This window comes from Kogia breviceps, chromosome 15, assembly GCF_026419965.1.
Source record: "Kogia breviceps isolate mKogBre1 chromosome 15, mKogBre1 haplotype 1, whole genome shotgun sequence".
NCBI classification, from domain to species: Eukaryota; Metazoa; Chordata; class Mammalia; order Artiodactyla; family Physeteridae; genus Kogia; species Kogia breviceps.
Window position 1 is genome coordinate 33,522,087 of NC_081324.1, and position 19,937 is coordinate 33,542,023.

At 34.0% G+C, this 19,937-nt stretch overlaps 1 protein-coding gene across 1 annotated transcript in view; it reads right to left on the reverse strand.

Annotated features, from left to right (window-relative positions):
* The window catches only part of PIK3C3 (phosphatidylinositol 3-kinase catalytic subunit type 3), a 158,040-nt gene that overhangs the window by 90,298 nt on the left and 47,805 nt on the right, over positions 1-19,937 (reverse strand). The window contains exons 5-9 of the mRNA XM_059039638.2: positions 15,238-15,324; positions 12,467-12,562; positions 9,767-9,838; positions 5,418-5,522; positions 4,512-4,604 (exon numbers count right to left, since the gene is read on the reverse strand). Coding sequence (XP_058895621.2) covers positions 4,512-4,604; positions 5,418-5,522; positions 9,767-9,838; positions 12,467-12,562; positions 15,238-15,324 — 453 coding nt within the window. The remainder of the gene's footprint in view (positions 1-4,511; positions 4,605-5,417; positions 5,523-9,766; positions 9,839-12,466; positions 12,563-15,237; positions 15,325-19,937) is intronic.

Here is a 19,937-nt window from a genome sequence, read left to right on the forward strand (position 1 = left end):
CATTGTTATCTCCTACTTTTAGAATCATGATCACATTTCAAAGCTGAAAACACTGTGTTTATCATATATATTTCTAATATTAACTTCTACCAACTAAATTTTGGAAATTACTACCTTGTTGCTAAAGGAAAACCTGTTCTTCTACTCAAGACACTTCTGACATCAAAGGTATGGGTTGTCCACATGAACAAATTCCCTAATTCTCTGCAGACACTGAGTGTCCTACAATTTAACTGAATTCTGACACTCAGTGCAGATTGCAGAGGTTAAGGGATTAGTCTCACAAGACTGCTTCCCATTTCAGATGCCAAGAGCAAACACTGGATTCTCAGGTACCCATACTTCAGCCCAGCTTGGCTACATATAGGGGGTTCCCACGACCCTTCCTCAGGCTCAATAATTTGCTATAATGGCACAAAGAATTCAGAGAAATAGTTTACTTATTATTGCTGGATTATTATAAAAGATATAAATGAATAACCAGGTGAAGAGGTACATTAGGCGAGGTCCAGAAGGGTCCCAAGCACAGGAGCTTCTGTCCCCATAGTTAGGAATGTGCCACCTTCCTGGCATATGGATGCATTCACCAACCCAGAAGCTCTATAGGTTTTCATAGAGATTCCATAATGTAGACACAATTGATTAAATCATTAGCCATTCTTGAGTTTTTAATTCCATCCCCAGCCCCTTTATGATCTCCGCTCCTCCCTCCACAGAGGTCAAGGGTGGGGCTGAAAATTCCAACCCTCTAATCAGAGGTTTGGTTCTTTTGGCAATGAGCCCCACTCTCCAAAAGTCACCTCATTAGCATAAATACAGGTATAGTTGAAAGGGGCTTATTATGAAAAACAAAAGACACTCCTCTCATCCTTACCACTCATGAAATTCCTAGGGTTTTAGAAACTCTGTGCCAGGAACCAGAGATGAAGACCAAATATATGATTTCTTATTATATCACTGTATCACAGCTATTCTCCTAATATTTTAAATTCAAAACATTCAAAAATGAAATATCTCATTACCCTGCTCCTTCCACTTGCCATATTTCCTTATTTCAGTCACTCAGGCAGGCCTAATTCTTGGGAATTATCTCCAAGTCATTTTACACATTATCCTCTCCTTCCTTTGCTCTCCAATACAGCTCTCAAAATCCATACATAAGCCTCCTAATTATGTCTCTTTTCTCATTCTCAGCTCTGCTCCAATCCACCTGGTTCATCTTCCTTAAAACATCACTTGTTTAGACACATTCTGTTTGCTTTAGGGGTTTCCTATTGCCAGTGATATCCAACTCTGAACCACAGAATTCAGGGCTCATTACAATCTGATTCCACTTTTTCTATTTAAAGAACGTTTCATACAAACTCTTCTGTCTCCTGAACCTAACACTCTGCTTTACTCATGCTTTTCTTTCTCATGAAAAATGATCATCAAATAAGAATGACCATCAAAGTTTGTTCAAACTTCAAGACCAATCTTGGCTCTGTAAAACCTCCCTCATATCATAGCACACTGATCTTCTTCTCCTTCACATCTCTATTATAGTAATTACCTAACTGTTTACTAATAAGACAGTGACCCTTTATCAGTTACTATCCTCTACTTCTCCATTTTGGTTGTGTGTAATTATCTTTTCCCCCAAACAGTTTTAATTTATATGAAATTTACAGGGACATAATACCTTGAAGCTCAGAGCCTTAAATAACACTAGGCCAATAGTTGATACCAAATGCTTGCTGAATTGAATTCATTTCTGCTATGGTTTGCCATCAACTTCTTGCCAGGAGGCACAAATATGATTATTGTCCTGATGTCACTGTCTCAGAAGCAGCCTCGTAAGAGCATTCAGTGTGCATCACTATTACCTTCACCATTATGACTCTTCCTACTATTTTTGTTCCCTAAACATAATGGAAAGGCATTAATATAACGGATATTTTTCATTAATATTTTAATAAGAAAGGCCATTTACCATGTTAAAAGCTGAAAATTTTTTTAAAGCTGAATTTAAAAAGTTACAATAGTCACATTTTGAGTTCTGCAAAAATGGGTCACTTCCTATATGCTATGGACCACAAAATTAAAAATACTTCATAAATTCAACTGATTTTGTTGGACAAACTTATTACTGTGAACTTTTCAGGTAAAACATCAAGTCTAGACTAAAGGGCTTTTTATCCGAAATACTTAAGACAGGTCATTTAGAAAAAAATAGGTGGAAAGACCAAATTTAATTAAAAAATAAATAAGAAGTACAACTTTGTAAGAAGCAATTTCCACCAACTTGTTTCCTGAGCACTGCTTTCTCTCTAGGAAATCTTTTCAGCCTTAGGGCTCAACTGTCAAATAACCTAAGTCACAGTTCCTGAGAAACTGGCACTGAACAAATTTCTTTTATAAATTAAAGGACAGTGGTACAGGAGTATTTATTTTCTACAAAACCCATTTTACATTATTACAAAGATACAAATGTAGCTATTTTAATAATTCCTTTGGTCACTTCAAGACCAATATATATGTGATTTTCTGAAAAGTGCTTCCTAAATATTAAAAAACAGCGTTCACTCTACTCTAGTGATCTTAAGAATCCTATAATATGTCCTGAGAAATGAAGTTTCATCACCTACCTTTCAAAAAATTGAAATCAATTAGTTAAATGAAACTTGTCACACACTTTATATCACTTGAGCATTTTATTTCTTTTGTACATATCTAGAAGTAATTGAATTTCAGTGGGAAGTGACAACTTGTTAAAACAGTTTTCCTTGGAAGCCCTTCTATCTAAGGGAGTTCTGCTTTGTAAATCTATTCTATGCTTCTTGAACTTATACATTCTAACAAGTTTAATTCAATACCTTACTGTGTATTTTTAGACAGCACTGTGCTGCATTCAAATGCAATTTCTGTGACCAAGGTTATTCTTCATTTAACAGAGTATCACGATACTAACTCAATCTTTGTATAAAACACAAAAATCATAAACCTGTGCTTCTGCTGATGAATCTTTCCTTTTTTGCAGGGATAAAGAGAATAACACTCAAAAGCTATTACAGCAAATTTAAAATTCCTCTCTCATTCTTGTTATAGATATAAAAGAGAATGAATATGATTCATCTACAAAGAATTTCCCAAGGCATCAATACAAGATAAAGAAGAAAAGCTGAAGAGTTAAAATGAGCTGTAACTGGATTTTTATCTTTACTTTAGAGACTAAAGGAAATACGATTGTTTCATAAAAACAAAGTAACTAAAGACAATCTCATAAGATTGTAAACATTCATTCATTCATTCATTCTCACATAATTATATATCTGACAGATATTAATTTTCCTAATGCGTCTCTGTTTTGCCCACAATGCATTTCAGAATTCCTGTTAAGGCATGCATGATGCTGTATTTTCTGTATAATCCTCTTTTCTATGACTTCACTGACTACCTTCTCTACTAACTCATAAATGTGAGCCTATCAAGAAGCAGCATTTATAAGCTATGATTCTGCACAGGTTCCTTAATCTCTCTAAGACTCAGGTTTCCTCATCTGTAGAATAGTAACAATAATACCTATATTGTGGGATTGCTGTGGGATTTCAAATATCCCTGACACACAGTGGTTGTTTAATAAATGTTGGTTATTATCATTATGCCTTAACAGTTAGTCTTTGAACCTATGTTCTAAGAATTTACCGACTATTTTATGAACTAGAAGAGACTTAAAGTTCACTGTAATTTAATGGACTCATGTTAAATATGAGGAAACTAAAGCAGTCAAAAAGCTTCTTTGTGACAATAAATAGTAATAAATAGTAAGCCTCAAAACTAAGTCTCTACACTCAAGTCTAGTACTGACTGCTTCATCCCAATTCTCTCTCTCCAGAAACTTTATCTACTCCATAGTTTCATTATGGAAAGCAAATGTCTAGTTCTGACCTAGCCTCTATCCTCATGCCAAGCTGGATGCCATTCCACCAACTCAATTTACCATTTCAAATTACATTTCTCATACTGTCTCTCTAGCCACATCTCCTCCAGAATTCTATAGTTCTTTAAATATCATAAATCTTTTGCCGGCCACCCAGGCTCAGAGTGAGAAGAATGAAGATAAAGTGAGTCAACATTTACTCTGCAACTACTATGCATTAAGTACCCAACCAGGCTATTCATCTGTATTATCTCACCTGTGTAGGAGAGTTGTCATAATTAGAAAAATGAGGAAACAAAGCTTCCAAAGCAACTTGCCTCACCTTACCCAGTAAGAATAAGTTGTAGTGCTGGAAACTGAGCCCAAGTCTCTCTGACTTAACCCATTCAGACACTGTCTATACATCAACAAATAGGTACATGTGTCTTTGTGTTTTAAATTTTTTTAAAATGGAGTAACAATACATATTACTCTATTTCTTTTTTCAAGTTTGACAATAAGTCTGTATTTCTATGGCAGTTTTACTTCATTTTGCTCATTAGCAACAAAGTTTATAGATAATTTGATATATGAAAATATTCAAGAAACTCACTTTTTCTTGATTAGTAAGATAATATCTAAACTTCCATACAAGATCTTGTTCTTCATACGTAAGTTGCTTGGTTGGTGGATAACTCACAATAATCTATAACAAAGAAAAAAAAAAACTACTTTTGTCAAATAAAAAAAAATCTTCCTATATATTTCCATTTCATTTAAAATTTTTCATTCATTTAAATATATCTATAATTGAACTATTATAGAAGCAAGGAGAACATACATGCAGTCAAGTAAGACAAATTTGCTGTACTTATCAGTTCAAAAAGTATATTAGAGTATAAGAGGAGAACAAAAGATAAGATTAAAAAAAGTCAAGCTCCATATTTAAAAAAAGTATGTAATTATAGAGCTAATTTACTTCAACCAAAGACACAACAAATCCAAATAACAAAAGCTCCCCCTGACCAAACTACTACATGCAAGATAGGCTCAAGGATTGTACAAAACAGGGAATAGAGACAATAATTTGTAATAACTGCAAATGGAAAGTAACCCTTAAAAATTGTATAAAACATTTTTTAAAAAAATAAAAATGAGGGAAAAAGTCCCCTCCCCCCAACACACACACAAGGAAAAGAAGAAAAAAAAAAAAAAAACACCCAAATGGTAAACATTTCTCTTGTTAAGTCAGCAGAAGCTCAGGCAATGTATCTTAGGGCCAGTTTCTAAGAACACTATATCAAGAAAGCATATACTATTTGCAGTTCTGTCTCTAGGGCTGTTATATTTCCTGAAAGCCCCAAAATGATATAAAACTACAGAAATGTGAAGTTGTTGAAATTACATAGGGTTCATTAACCTGTGTCTGAATCACTTTTAAGTGGTATGCTATCACATCAGTTGCAACCAAAATACCCACTTAATTATTTTTAAATTAATATTTCATAAATTCTCTTACATTCAGTTGATCTCTTGTGGCAGCATTAGGTTTGAGATCATGGTCAGAAGGTCCACTTCTTAAACTCCGGGCAAGTTTGTGGTGTTTGCTCTCAACTAAATTTTCCTATAAATTATTTAATATTAAGCAACAACGTAAATTTCACCAGTAAGCAGTTTCAACAGCCACTTAGAAATAGAAAAGTAAATAGTTACTTATTTAAGACCAGTTTATAATATTTAACATTTTATTCGTGTTAAAACTTTAGTCTCCTATGTATCTTGTGGTGATAGGGAAAGTAAGCATAACTTATGCTTCACCAGGTGCACATGAGCATGCCATTCCAGTTTCTTGATTTAACTCTCCATTGTATTCAAGGTTTTACACCCTTTACCCACTCAAATGTCACCTTCACTCCAAAATCTGCCCTGGCAACTCAGATTAAAGCACTCCCTCTTCCTATGAGCTACTAGTGACTTTGTGATATAATTGTATTATCATCTTAGAGTTTAACTGTCGGTAGTAACTGAGGGCAGGGACAATGAATGACCAAAATGCTTAACTATTTTACCTATGGCCAAAATCATTAGTTTTGAACATACTGTCTTTGCTTAAGAGATTTTATTTTATTCATTTTTTCATGTGTGAATTGTCTGTTCATGTTTTTATTCCTAATTTGGCTTTTTGGTCCTTTATTCTTCAGTTTTTAAGAGTTCTTTACATATTAGATATTCAGTTCTTTGTCTGTGATGTATGTCACAAATAGTTTCTCCCAGTTTGTCAATTGTCTTTTGACTTTGTTACAGTGTTTTTGCCCTGCAAATTTTTTAACATAGTCAAATTTATCAATCATTTATTTTGTTGCTTCTGGATTTTGACTCAATGTTAGAAAGTCTTTCCCTACACTGACAGTAAAGTACTAGTAAGGTTTCATTTTATAATATTTAAATCCCTGATTCATTTGGAGTTTTTCCTTATGTATGGTGTGATGTGTGGATTTGATTTAATTTCATCTTTTTCCAAATGGCTCATTCCCCAGCACTATGCTATAGTGATGAAATGCCACCTTTGTCAATTTACATATGTACTTGGATCTATTTCTGGGACTTTTAGTCAGTTCTACCAGCCATTTGCATATGTACATGTGCTAGTACCACACTTGTAACTATAGACTCTGTTTTATTGTCTGATACAGTGATAGACCAGCTTAGCGGCACTCAATGTTTGTTAAAATATATTCCTGTTTAGGAAAGATAAGAAAAATTAAAATTTTTTTAACATAGGGGGTAAGGAGGGTAGCTTTTTTTCTTAATCTTTTGTTGCATTTTTTCTTGATTGTATTTAAAACTAAAAATTGTTGACAGAGGCCCTAGATCTTTGTTTTTTAATTACAGCATGCATAATATTAAACCTATAATTGTTGACGGGCATTTTCTTTAGAAAAAAATACACTAAATATACAGACACCTCATTTACCTGACATTCTGGTAGGAATTAATATGGTCCCAGTATGACAAAACTTGAATACTCTCAACCATTTTGAAGGTAACCATTAGTGTGTTTCAAATATCCAGAATGCAAAATACAATTTGATTTTATAATGAAAATTCAGTGTCAATTTTATTTTTATTTTTTAACGTTTCTATTGGAGTATAATTGCTTTACAATGGTATGTTAGTTTCTGCTTTATAACAAAGTGAATCAGCTATACATATACATATATCCCCATATCTCTTCCCTCTTGCATCTCCCTCCATCCCATCCTTCCTATTCCACACTTCTAGCTGGTCACAAAGCACTCAGCTGATCTCCCTGTGCTATGCGACTGCTTCCCACTAGCTTTCCATCTTACATTTGGGAGTGTATATATGTCCATATACGCTACCATTTTCTCAGTTTGTCCCAGCTTACCCTTCCCCCTCCCCGTGTCCTCAAGTCCATTCTCTAGCAGGTCTGCGTCTTTATTCCCGTCTTGCCCCTAGGTTCTTCATGACCATTTTTTCTTTTTTTTTTTTTTTTTAGATTCCATATATATATGCTATCATACGGTATTTGTTTTTCTCATTCTGACCTACTTCACTCTGTATGACGGACTCTAGGTCCATCCACCTCACTACAAATAACTCAGTGTCGTTTCTTTTTATGGCTGAGTAATATTCCATTGTATATATGTGCCACATCTTCTTTATCCATTCATCTGTTGATGGACACTTAGGTTGCTTCCATGTCCTGGCTATTGTAAATAGAGCTCCAATAAACATTATGGTACGTGACTATTTTTGAATTATGGTTTTCTCAGGGTACATGCCCAGTAGTGGGATTGCTGGGTCATATGGTAGTTCTATTTTTAGTTGTTTTAAGGAACCTCCATACTGTTCTTCATAGTGGCTGTTATCAATTTACATTCACACCAACAGTGTATGAGGGTTCCCTTTTCTCCACACCCTCTCCAACATTTACTGTTTGTAGATTTCTTGATGATGGCCATTCTGACCAGTGTGAGATGGTATCGCATTGTAGTTTTGATTTGCATTTCTCTAATGATTAATGATGTTGAGAATTCTTTCAAGTGTTTGTTGGCAATCTGTATATCTTCTTTGGAGAAATGTCCATTTAGGTTGTCTGCCCAATTTTGGACTGGGTTGTTTGTTTTTTGGGTATTGAACTGCATGAGCTGCTTGCAAATCTTGGAGATTAATCCTTGGTCAGTTACTTCATTTGCAAATATTTTCTCCCATTCTGAGGGTTGTCTTGTTGTCTTGCTTATGGTTTCCTTTGCTATGCAAAAGCTTTTAAGTTTCATTAGGTCCCATTTGTTTATTTTTGTTTTTATTTCCATTTCTCTAGGAGGTAGGTCAAAAAGGATCTTGCTGTGATTTATGTCACAGGGTGTTCTGCCTATGTTTTCTTCTACGAGTTTGATAGTGTCTGGAGTTACATTTAGGTCTTTAATACATTTTGAGTTTATTTTTGTGTATGGTGTTACGGAGTGTTCTAATTTCATTCCTTTACATGTAGCTGTCCAGTTTTCCCAGCACCACTTATTGAAGAGGCTGTCTTTTCTCCATTGTATATTCTTGCCTCCTTTATCAAAGGTAAGGTGACCATATGTGTGTGGGTTTATCTCTGGGCTTTCTATCCTGTTCCACTGATCTATATTTCTGTTTTTGTGCCAGTACCATACTGTCTTGATTACTGTAACTTTGTAGTATAGTCTGAAGTCCGGGAGCCTGATTCCTCCAGCTCCATTTTTCGTTCTCAAGATTGCTTTGGCTATTCAGGGTCTTTTGTGTTTCCATACAAATTGTGAAATTTTTTATTCTAGTTCTCTGAAAAATGCCAGTGATAGTCTGATAGGGATTGCACTGAATCTGTAGATTGCTTTGGGTAGTATAGTCATTTTCACAATGTTGATTCTTCCAATCCAGTGTGTCAATTTTAGATCTATTAACTTTATTTTATTATGCTAGGCATAGGATCTGTGAAAGTACTTAGGTGTTTGTAAGATTCCCGAGTGACCTTTGTTTTCTAACTTTTTATTTGCTTTTCCCCCCATTTCTTCCTTTGATGTTGGGCCATCAGCCATTACTTCCTGCTCTAATGAACTGTATTTACTCCAGTTATCATGTTTTCAACTTCCCATGTACTACTTTTTATCTACTTTGTTCTGATTAGGAAAGTAATTAATCTAATTAGAAATGTATAAAATAAGAAGAAAATAGTTCAGAGTGATATAAATGAATTCTAAGTGTAAATATCACAGCATCTATTATGTTGCTACAAGAATTTTTTGCCTGGAACTTTCTAAATCTGAAGTCATCAAATTAAATCTCTGCTGCAAAGTAGGAATTCTTCCTCTATCTTATTCCTGAGAGAGCTATCATCTCAACAATTCAATGCAGGTATATCAAAATCATCTAAGACACCATAATCCAAATTGAATAGTTCTAGTAGCTACAATAATCTTCCCTACTTTTCAACAAAATCAGTCTCCCTAAAATTTCCATCCATTGATCTCAGTGTTATCTTCTGGTATAAATAAATTTCCCTTCTGTTATGATGACAATCTTTCAAATACTTGTTTCCCCGAGTCCTTCAAGACTGCATTTCATAGCTTTTTCAATGATTCAAACAAAATGGTTCCCCAACACTATACTATCTTGACCTTATTTTGAGGTGTTAATATTTCTTATAAAGATTCCATCTGAACCTGATTACATATATCAATAGCTGAAGTGAATTTATGAATCACTTTTAAATAACCAATGTAGTTACAGATATAGTTTTTAAAAAGAAAGTGTATGATGTGGATCTAAGTCATAATCACCCTGGAAAAAAGAATTTTCATAAGAAATTTGACAATGACTCACCATAGACATCTGAGGGTCAGGAACTTTCACTATCTCAAAGCTTGTTAAGATTGAAGATGACTCATCACCATCCTGGATTACAGCATAACAAGTTAAAAAAAATTTATTTTAACCAAATGGTTAAAATGTCATACATGATTATGTGCACTCTAATGTATTTTAATTTTTAATGAACATTGTTCCTCCCTTTAAAAAATTATCTTCATTCAACTATATTTTAAAATACATATCCATTTTTTACCTTTTGTTGCTGATAAAATATTTTGAGAAAAATAAACTCTAACAATAAAAAAAATCTGTATTATAGTTTTTAGAGATATGAGGTCTGGAAATTAGTAGATTGTCTTTGTCCAGATTTTGTTTTAAACTTTGTTTATAATGACTGAGTCAAAATAGTATGTCCTAATTTTCACACTTAGAACAAGAAACCAAAGAGTATAATTAAAATATGGCACAAGGGATCTGTTGTATCATTTGCAAAATTTACTAAGTGGATTTTGGTAATTTTTCAAATTATCACAATTAAGTTCCACTCAGATAAGTAGAATCTTAAATGTGGGTTAACATTACTCAAATTTATATATGACTAGAAATTCAGCAGCATTGCTTCTCAAGAGGATATTTACTCAATGCAATGCAAATTTGAATAGCAAGAATCAATCCATCAATTCTTAAGAAATAAATCTGTCTTATTTTGTTAGTATTATCATTTTTGAAGAATTTTGGCTTTTACTTTTATCCAATTCAGGCAAGAAAGGTAATTCTGCATAATAAATGTCACTGCATACATCCTGGAAAAGGATAAACTAATTAAGGTTGAAATTCATTTCCTCACAACTGTACACCTAGCATCAAGTTTTTCTGTCAATTTCCAAATGCTAGCATATTTTCAATTTTAGATATGAGCAACAAAATCAGGAGAGACTGAAAGAGGGGAAGTATTGTGACTTTACTTTAGGTTCAGTAATTGAGTCCTAGAGAAAACCACAAATTCCCACAGCCATTGTTTAACAGGCTGGTTAGCCGTCACAACATCAGAAAACACATTTATCAGCCCAATTGTAACAAGTAATCTTCACTAAGGCTATCTGTCACATAAGACAGGTGACAAGAAAGTCTATTTACATTAGATTCAATACACTGGCCCAGCAATCTTTACACTAAGTGGAAATATGACAGGGTAGGTAGACAGGCATTAATTTATGGGCAATTTTCAAGAAGCAGTAGATAGGGGTCAAGAACCTTTTCAAAAATACTTGAAATTCTTCTAATTTCTATTCTGTTATTATTTCATCTATCATCAAAGCTGTCTTTCAAAAGATCCTTCAAGTCTCCAATGATTGAAAGTACCATCACCATTAGCATGCTTCTGCAATATAAACTCCATATGGGCAGGAAATATTGCTTTTAATGAAATTACATATAGTAAAAATGTAAAAAGTGATTTTATTAAGATATATTGGTAACAAAACAATTTCACTCACCTACATTTCCCTTTTTAATGTAGTCTTTCTAATGAATTAACAAACAATATTAAATAGTCTACCTTCTTATCATTTTTTTCCCCCAGAGAGTACTATTTATAAAATAAAAAGCTGAAACAAGTTAACTTTTCCTAACCTTTTACTTTAGGAAGGGGTACAAGCTAAAGAGAAAAATATATTAATTTGAAAGGTACCAGAAAAATGATCAAAAATTAACTATACAAACCCTAAACCTTCGTTATGAAAACATCTTTCAAATAGTAATTTAATAGTTATAAAACATATATTTTTAAAAAATCACTTGTGACAACTTTAACAAATAACACTAATGTGTAAAGGTAATTTAAAAGTGCTGCTTCTAATGAACAAATAAACTGCATATAGCTTAGTTCTATGCTAGAAGAAATATTATTCTATTATGCCATGTATTGAAAGTCTGTCCTCATTCACACTGATTCTGATTCGCACTGTCCTCATAAGCACTTGTCTCAGTACTTCCAAAATAACAGAAGGTACCTAATTTATGTGGTTTTGAACTATGCATACTATTTTTTCTGTAGTACTAAAATGAAGACCCATAAATAAGCATTTAAGGCACAGATATTTTTCAAGTAGCTAGATATCAAATATACAACTATTTTCTTTTGGTAATGAACAGACCAGAGCAAATGCATAACTTTATATTCATTACCACTCAGCCTACTGATAACATGGTTTTCTTAATTCTGCATATATTACATAAATGAACATTTATAAGGTATTTCATAAGCATACTTATGTTGGAGTTGTTACATATACAATTCCAACACATTACATACACACTCAAATAACAAACATACCCTTACAATTCGACAGCCTACCACATTAAAAATATGATTCCCTCTTTTTACTTTTCAAATGGACACTAATTGTTAATGAAGCTACTGCTTTAATGTCTTACTTGACAATTTACAGAGCAATTAATCAAAAAGTTTTTAATCTCTTGCATATTTATTGAATTCTATAACCCAGAACTGCATTACATGAGTGATCAGCTTTTGTAATCTTGTTGTAGCTATATGATTTGATTTGTGTATATACAAACAGCTGCTGCTGACAGCTGTCTGCTGCCATTCTGCAGCCAAAGAATTCATCCCAGCAGGAAAAACAGTAAATTTTTTTTAATGTTTCCCCTCCCTTCTACTTTAGAGACCATAAACAGTTCCAAAGAAAATACCTTTTCATAATAAACAATACCATATTCCTTATCATCACACTTGACACATCGAAACTCAACCATCAAGTACATGAAATTAGAACTTCGTTTTTCACTCTAAAAAAAAAAAAGATTTTTATGAAAAATGATTTTCTTCAACATCAGTTTGTATCATTATTCCCAATTCAGTAATACATGGATTCTATCAAATATAATTTAAAATGTAATGAATTATTTCATTATTATAAATGCACTGTTTTACACAGCACTACTATTCCATTATATACAGCACTACTGTTTTATCCAGAAGTGTCTACTACTCACTTATAACTCCCTCCTCAAACTTACTGACATTTTTGGTTTATTCAGTAGTATGAATTCTATTATATAACATTTTAAAGGTATTTCATATACATTTGCAGGAGAATTATTTTATTTAAAAAAATTTTGTATTTCTAATAATTTTAAGCAAAGAACAGTTCACCCTTAAACCATATGGACTAATCTAACTGTAGAAATTAATATAAGTATAACAAAAAACAAAAGTAAAACAAACTATGTAACTAAGGACAGAAGTCATTTGAGCTTAACAGATACAACATTTACAAGTTTTTCACAATTTATAAACGGTCTTAAAATAACTTGTAATCATTTGTAAAGTTTTATCAATACACTTTATTTTTTTTTTTTTTTTTTTTTTTTTTTTTTTTTTTTTTTTTGCGGTATGCGGGCCTCTCACTGCTGTGGCCTCTCCCGTTGCGGAGCACAGGCTCCGGACGCGCAGGCCTAGCGGCCATGGCTCACGGGCTTAGTTGCTCCGCGGCATGTGGGATCTTCCCCGACCAGGGCACGAACCCGTGACCCCTGCATCGGCAGGCGGATTCTCAACCACTGCGCCACCAGGGAAGCCCTATCAATACACTTTAAATACACTGGGAATAGTTACTTCTTCCCCAACATATAAAATGCTGATTGTGTGTATAAATGTGTCCCCTTAAAAAAGCAAATATTATTTTAATAATGAAGTAAAAATAAAATGAAATTTAAAAGGGTGATTAGTTCTGACCCAAAACAGTTTGAAAAATGGCTTTAAATCTATATGTATATAATCATAAAGATCTAAGGAGGTCACTTAAACTGTTCAGCTTTATGAAGCATATTATAATCTATTATGATAATAGATAGCCTCCTATCTTTTAAAGAGTGCAGATAGAGTGAGTGAAAAAGGCTGGGCAAAGTATGCTCTAATGTTACATTTTATACACCCAGGGGTATCTAAGTTGAAGAATAGAAAAATTAAAAATATTTTTTAATTAAAAATCAGGAAAAGAAAAAAGCATTTTGGGGCTTCCCTGGTGGCGCAGTGGTTGAGAATCCGCCTGCCGATGCAGGAGACACGGGTTCGTGCCCTGGTCCGGGAAGATCCCACATGCCGCGGAGCAACTAAGCCCGTGAGCCATGGCCACTGAGCCTGTGCGTCCGGAGCCTGTGCTCCGCAACGGGAGAGGCCATGACAGTGAGAGGCCCGCGTACCGGAAAAAAAAAAAAAAAAAAAAAAAAAAAAAAAAAAAATCAGGAAAAGAAAAAAGCATTTTGATTAAACTATTTTTGGAATGTGACTATTATCAAAATTCAAAAAAGTAAAATTTTCTTCCAGTTTCAGTATATAAGAATGTATTATGAATACATTTAGAAAAGATGCCCAGTATTCATACTGAATATAAATGTTGTTAGACGCTACTAATTTGTTTTTAAAAAATGAACAATGTTGGAATTTAACTTTTCTAAGTGTTCACTGTAAAATGACAAATTTTTCTCTTTCCAACTGTTGAAAGAATACAAATCAAGGCAGTTGTGCCATGTGGTGATCACTATAAGCTACGCATTTCACAAAATTGCTATTCCTCTCTCCTAATATGATTAATATATAACAATTATTTCTGCTCTCTAGACATAGAACATTGGGCCAAACATCTAGTATTTCAGTGCTAGTGTACAGAAAAAAATTTTTTGTCGTTCTAACTTTTGTAAAGAGTTTCACTGAAGCCATCTTTTCAATGAACATATTCTGGACTAATACACGAGATCAAGAAAGCACACGACGGGCTTCCCTGGTGGTGCAGTGGTTGAGAGTCCGCCTGCCGATGCAGGGGACACGGGTTCATGCCCCGGTCCGGGAAGATCCCACATGCCGCGGAGCGGCTGGGCCCGTGAGCCATGGCCGCTGAGCCTGCGCGTCTGGAGCCTGTGCTCCGCAACGGGAGAGGCCACAACAGTGAGAGGCCCGTGTACCGCCAAAAAAAAAAAAAAAGAAAGCACACTAATTTCTTGAACCATGTAACCTCATTAAGTGTGCACAGCCTTATATGTACTAAATAAGACAGGAATATCTTAATTGGGGAGAGGAATTGCTATTGATGACTTGAGGTAACTGAAGAGGTTGTTTTGACACTATTTTGACAGATTTATCCAATCAACTTGGATATAAACTACCATATGGAGAAAGAGAGAACATATAAGTGAGGCATCAAGCTTAACATGGGCTTCACTTATATGATATTTAGTACACTTATGATATCCACTACCTATTTTGGGGTTCAAGAGAACACTAAAATATAAGAAAGGCAGATATCCTAAGTTTTCCTTTTATTAGCATAAACCTCACAACTAGAGGTAATCCTCAACGCTCCCACATTTGAGAGATACCTGGCAATAAATAGTTCTTCTAAAATATTTTTCAATTAAAACTCTGGAGAAAATATTTTGAAATAAAAAAGAGGGATACAACCCACCTCATTTATCATTTCTATTTCTCTAAATGTCAATCTGTCCAGCCAATCTACTTTCACCATGTGACCTTGTCGGTGAGCTTTGGTGAGCTGCAAAAAATACATAATGCAGAAAATTTTAAGAGACAGATCTCACAGAAAGGAGGATAAAAAATGGTAATGATCATCAACATGACACTGGAAGTACTAGCTAATGCAAAGAAAAAGGGAATAAATGATATACAGATTGGGAAGAAAGAAATAATACTTTCTTTGTTCAAAGGTGACATGATCATTTATGTAGAAAATATTTTTAAATGGACAAAAAGCTCTTGGAACTAATAAGCAATTACAGCAAGGAGGATACAAGGTTCATATATAAAAGTCAATCTCTTTCTTATATATTGTTACCAGCAATCAATAAGTAAAATTTGAAATTAAAAACACAATATCAAAACACAGTATCATTTACACTAGCGCCTCCCAAAAATGAAATTGGCATAAATCTAACAAAATATGTACAAGATCTATGTGAGGAAAACTACAAAACTCTGATGAACAAAATCAAAGAAGAACTAAATTAATGGACAGATACTCCATTCAAGGTAAGATAACTCAATACTGTCAAGATGTCAGTACTTCCCAACTTGATTTACAGATTCAAAGCAATCCTAGTCCAAAAAAAAAAAAAACCACCCAGCAAGTTATTTTGTAGATATCAACAAACTGATTCTAAGGTTTATATGGAAAGGCAAAAGATCCATAATAGCCAACACAGTATTGAAGAACAAAACTGGAAGCTATATATTGCCCAACTATAAGACTTACTATATAGCTACTGTAATCAAGACAGCGTGGTACTGGCAAAAGAATAGATAAATGGAACAGAATGGAGTCCAGAAAGAGTCCACATAAATAGAGTCAATGATCTTTGACCAAGAAGCAGAGGCAATAAACTGGAGCAAAGAGTCTTTTCAAATATCGCTGGGATAACTGGACATGTACATGCAAACAAATACATGTAGACAAAGACCTTACACCTTTCACGAAAATTAACTCAAAATCAATCACAGATCTAAATGTAAATCGCAAAATACAAAACTCCTAGAAGATAACACAGGAGAAAACCTAAATGACCTTGGGTATGGTGACAACTTTTTAGATGCAACACCAAAGGCATAATCCATGAAAGAAATCATTGATAAGCTGGACTTCATTAAAATTAAAAAATTCTGCTCTGTGAAAGACATTGTGAAGAGAATGAGAAAAAAAGTCATGGACTGGGAGAAAATATTTGCAAAAGGCACATATGATAAAGGAATGTTGGCCAAAGTATACAAAGAACTCTTAAAACTCAACAATAAGAAAATAAGCAACCTGATTTTAAAAATGGGCCAAAGATCTTAATAAACAACTCACCAAAGAAGAGATATGGATGGCAAATAAGCATATGAAAAGATGCTCTACATCATATGCCATCAGGGAAATGCAAATTAAAACAATGAGAAATCACTAAACACTTACCAGAATGACCAAGATTTGGAACACTGACAACACCAAATGCAGGTGTGAGGATGTAGAGCTACAGGAACTCTCATGAACTGCTGGTGGGAATGCAAAAGGTACAGCCATTCTGGAAGTCAGTATGGCAGTTTCTTACAAAACTAAACATACTCTTACCATACAGTCCAGGAATTGCCCTCCTTGGTATCTACCCAAAGGAGTTGAATACTTAATGCCCAAACAAAAGCCTGAACATGGATATTTATAGCGACTTTATTTATAATAACCAAAACTTGGAAGCAATTCAGATGGCCTTCACCAAGTGAATGGATAAACGGATACATTCAAACAATGTTATGCAGTGCTAAAAGGAAAGGAGGGGGCTTCCCTGGTGGCGCAGTGGTTGGGAGTCCGGCTGCCAATGCAGGGGACACGGGTTCATGCCCCGGTCCGGGAAGATCCCACATGCCGCGGAGTGGCTGGGCCCGTGAGCCATGGCCCCTGAGCCTGTGCGTCGGGAGCCTGTGCTCCGCAACAGGAGAGGCCACAACAGTGAGAGGCCCACGTACCACCAAAAAATAAATAAATAAATAAATAAAAATAAAAGGAAAGGAGGTATATCAATCAAAGAAAAGACATGGAGGAACCTTAAGTACACATTACTTGCACATTGCTAAGTGAAAGAGGTCAATCTGAAATGGCTAGGTACAGTATGATTCCAACTAAAGAAAAGGTATTGATAAAACTATGGAGATAATAAAAAGATAACTCGTTGCCCAGGGTTGGGGGGAAAGAAGGGATGTATAAGTGGAGCACAGAAGATTTTCAGGACAGTAAAACTACTCTATCATACTATAATCATGGACAAATGACATTAAACATCTGTCAAAGCTCATAGAATGTACAATACCAAGAAAGAACACTGAGGTATATGGTCTTTGGGTGATTATGAGTTGTCAGTATAGGTTCATCAATTGTAAAAAATTGTAACAAATGTACCACTGTGGTGAGAGGTGTTGACAATAGGGGAGGCTATGCATGTGCTGGGGCAGAGTGTATATCTGTACCTTCCTCTTAGTATTGCTGTGAATGTAAAACTGTTCAACAAAAATAAAATCTTTAAAAAACCTAAAAAATCAGAAAAAGAACTGTTATGTCACCTTCACATTTGATACATTCCTATACACAACAGAAGTCATACACAACTATCAAGATAAGAAACGGACTTGGCTAGAGACTAATCATCATAGTTTTTTACAGCAAAATAACAAATTTTAAATGGTCTATAATCTGCCATCTAAACATCATAAAAAATAATGAAGCCTTTCCTGAAAGTATCTCCATGTTCTATATTTTTTACATTTTGATGATTACAAAGGGAGAGAATTATAATGATAGTTCTTCAAATTGGAAATAAACTATTTTTTTCACATCTCAATATGAAAAATAACAGACAGTTACATACATAAGGCATTTCTCTGGAGCCTATAATTTACTACTCTAAGACTTAAGCACATAGGTGTGCATGTGTGCTTTACTTTTAAGAAGGAGTAATAAAAGAATTAACGGTAATAAAAGAACCAGTGGTAAAAGAATTCTAGAGCTGCAGTTGGTACAGTCCTCTGAAGGTCTTACATACCAACCTACACTTGGTTTCACAAATTAAATAATACATTGACCCTTCAAATACACAGAGAATTCAAGATAATTTCCAAGGTCCTCAAACTGAAACTAGATTTTGTCTTAGAAAGTGTAATTTTATACATCAGCATTATTTATGTATCAAATCCCCTCTTTCTTCCTAAACAAATTCATAGCATAAAGCAAAATTGAGAATTAAGTGCTTCAATGGTAGCTTGTCTTTATGATTTGTCTTCATTTCCATTATACATGTTATGATGGTATTCCTACAAGAATGCCAAACACTTCTACCAATTATTATCTCTCTCACAGAACTAAAAATCTTCATCAATGTTCTTTATATTCCTCAACTAAGAGACTCTTATCACAACTACATGGTCATACTATTTCAGAAATGAAAATAGTAGCTTCATACAAAAAGTCTGAGGATCACTGTAATATAAAAATATTATCAGCTTAGCTTTCTTCTGAATAACAAATTCCTTTTCACTTGAGGTAATCTCTAAATGAAAATGGATGAGGCAACAAAAGGTGCTTAGCACTATTACTCACACAAAGCAGGGACTAAACATTTTGCTGGCTCTGGTGGAACATTAGACAAATACACTAACATGAAAACAGACTAAGAATTAGTTACAAGAGAACTAAAAGAACACCAGGCAATGTGACCTAAAGGAAAGAGTGCTAGACTAGGAGCCATTAGACCTGGGTTCTAACCCTAGCGCTCCATTTTCGAATTCTGTCATTTTTGAACCCTCATGTATGAAAAGAAGTATTGATTTCTATTTCTGCTAGCAAAATTCAAATAGGATAATGGATGCAAAACATGATAGGTAGTATTATTCCATACAGTCTTTAAAGAATTATATTCTCACTCATTTTGCCACATGTTCCAAACTTGTTTTTTAAATGAATAAAAATATAAAGGGTCATATCACATCAACTACCACACTGAAGTGGCAGAGCTAGGATTTAAACCCCGGGTCTATAAAGTCCATACTCCTTTTATCAGTCTTTGCTATCTCCTCTATTGATGCATTCATAGTAAAAGATTTAAGTCTAATTAACTTTTGTAATTTTTTAAACACAAGTTTCGTACTTATGATACAGTAGTTGATTCTCCACTAGTTTCCTTTGAAGAAAAAATTGACAATAGCATATTAAGTTTAGATGTGGCAGAATGTGTTGGGCATTTTTCTCTCCCTTACCAAATAATCGGACAAATTGAAAATTTTCTAAAGTCATTTCACTAATTCTAGAATTCATGTTTGCTGCTAATAAATATTACTTCCTATAAAGCATATTCTTACCTTCTGTATTTGAATACTAAAAGATGACCATTCTCAACCTTACAAATAGCAACCAAAGAATGCATGGTCAAGGATGGTAGTACCATAAATTGGTAAAGCCATTTTGGAGTACAAGTTTAAATTACCTGAGATATATTCATATTTGTGCATCACTGTTTGCAATATGGAAAACTTAGACATAAAAGAATGTAAATGTCTATCAATAGTGGGAACTGTTAAGTAAACTATGGCACACACACTAAGAAATACTGTAATCAAAAAGAAAGAAAA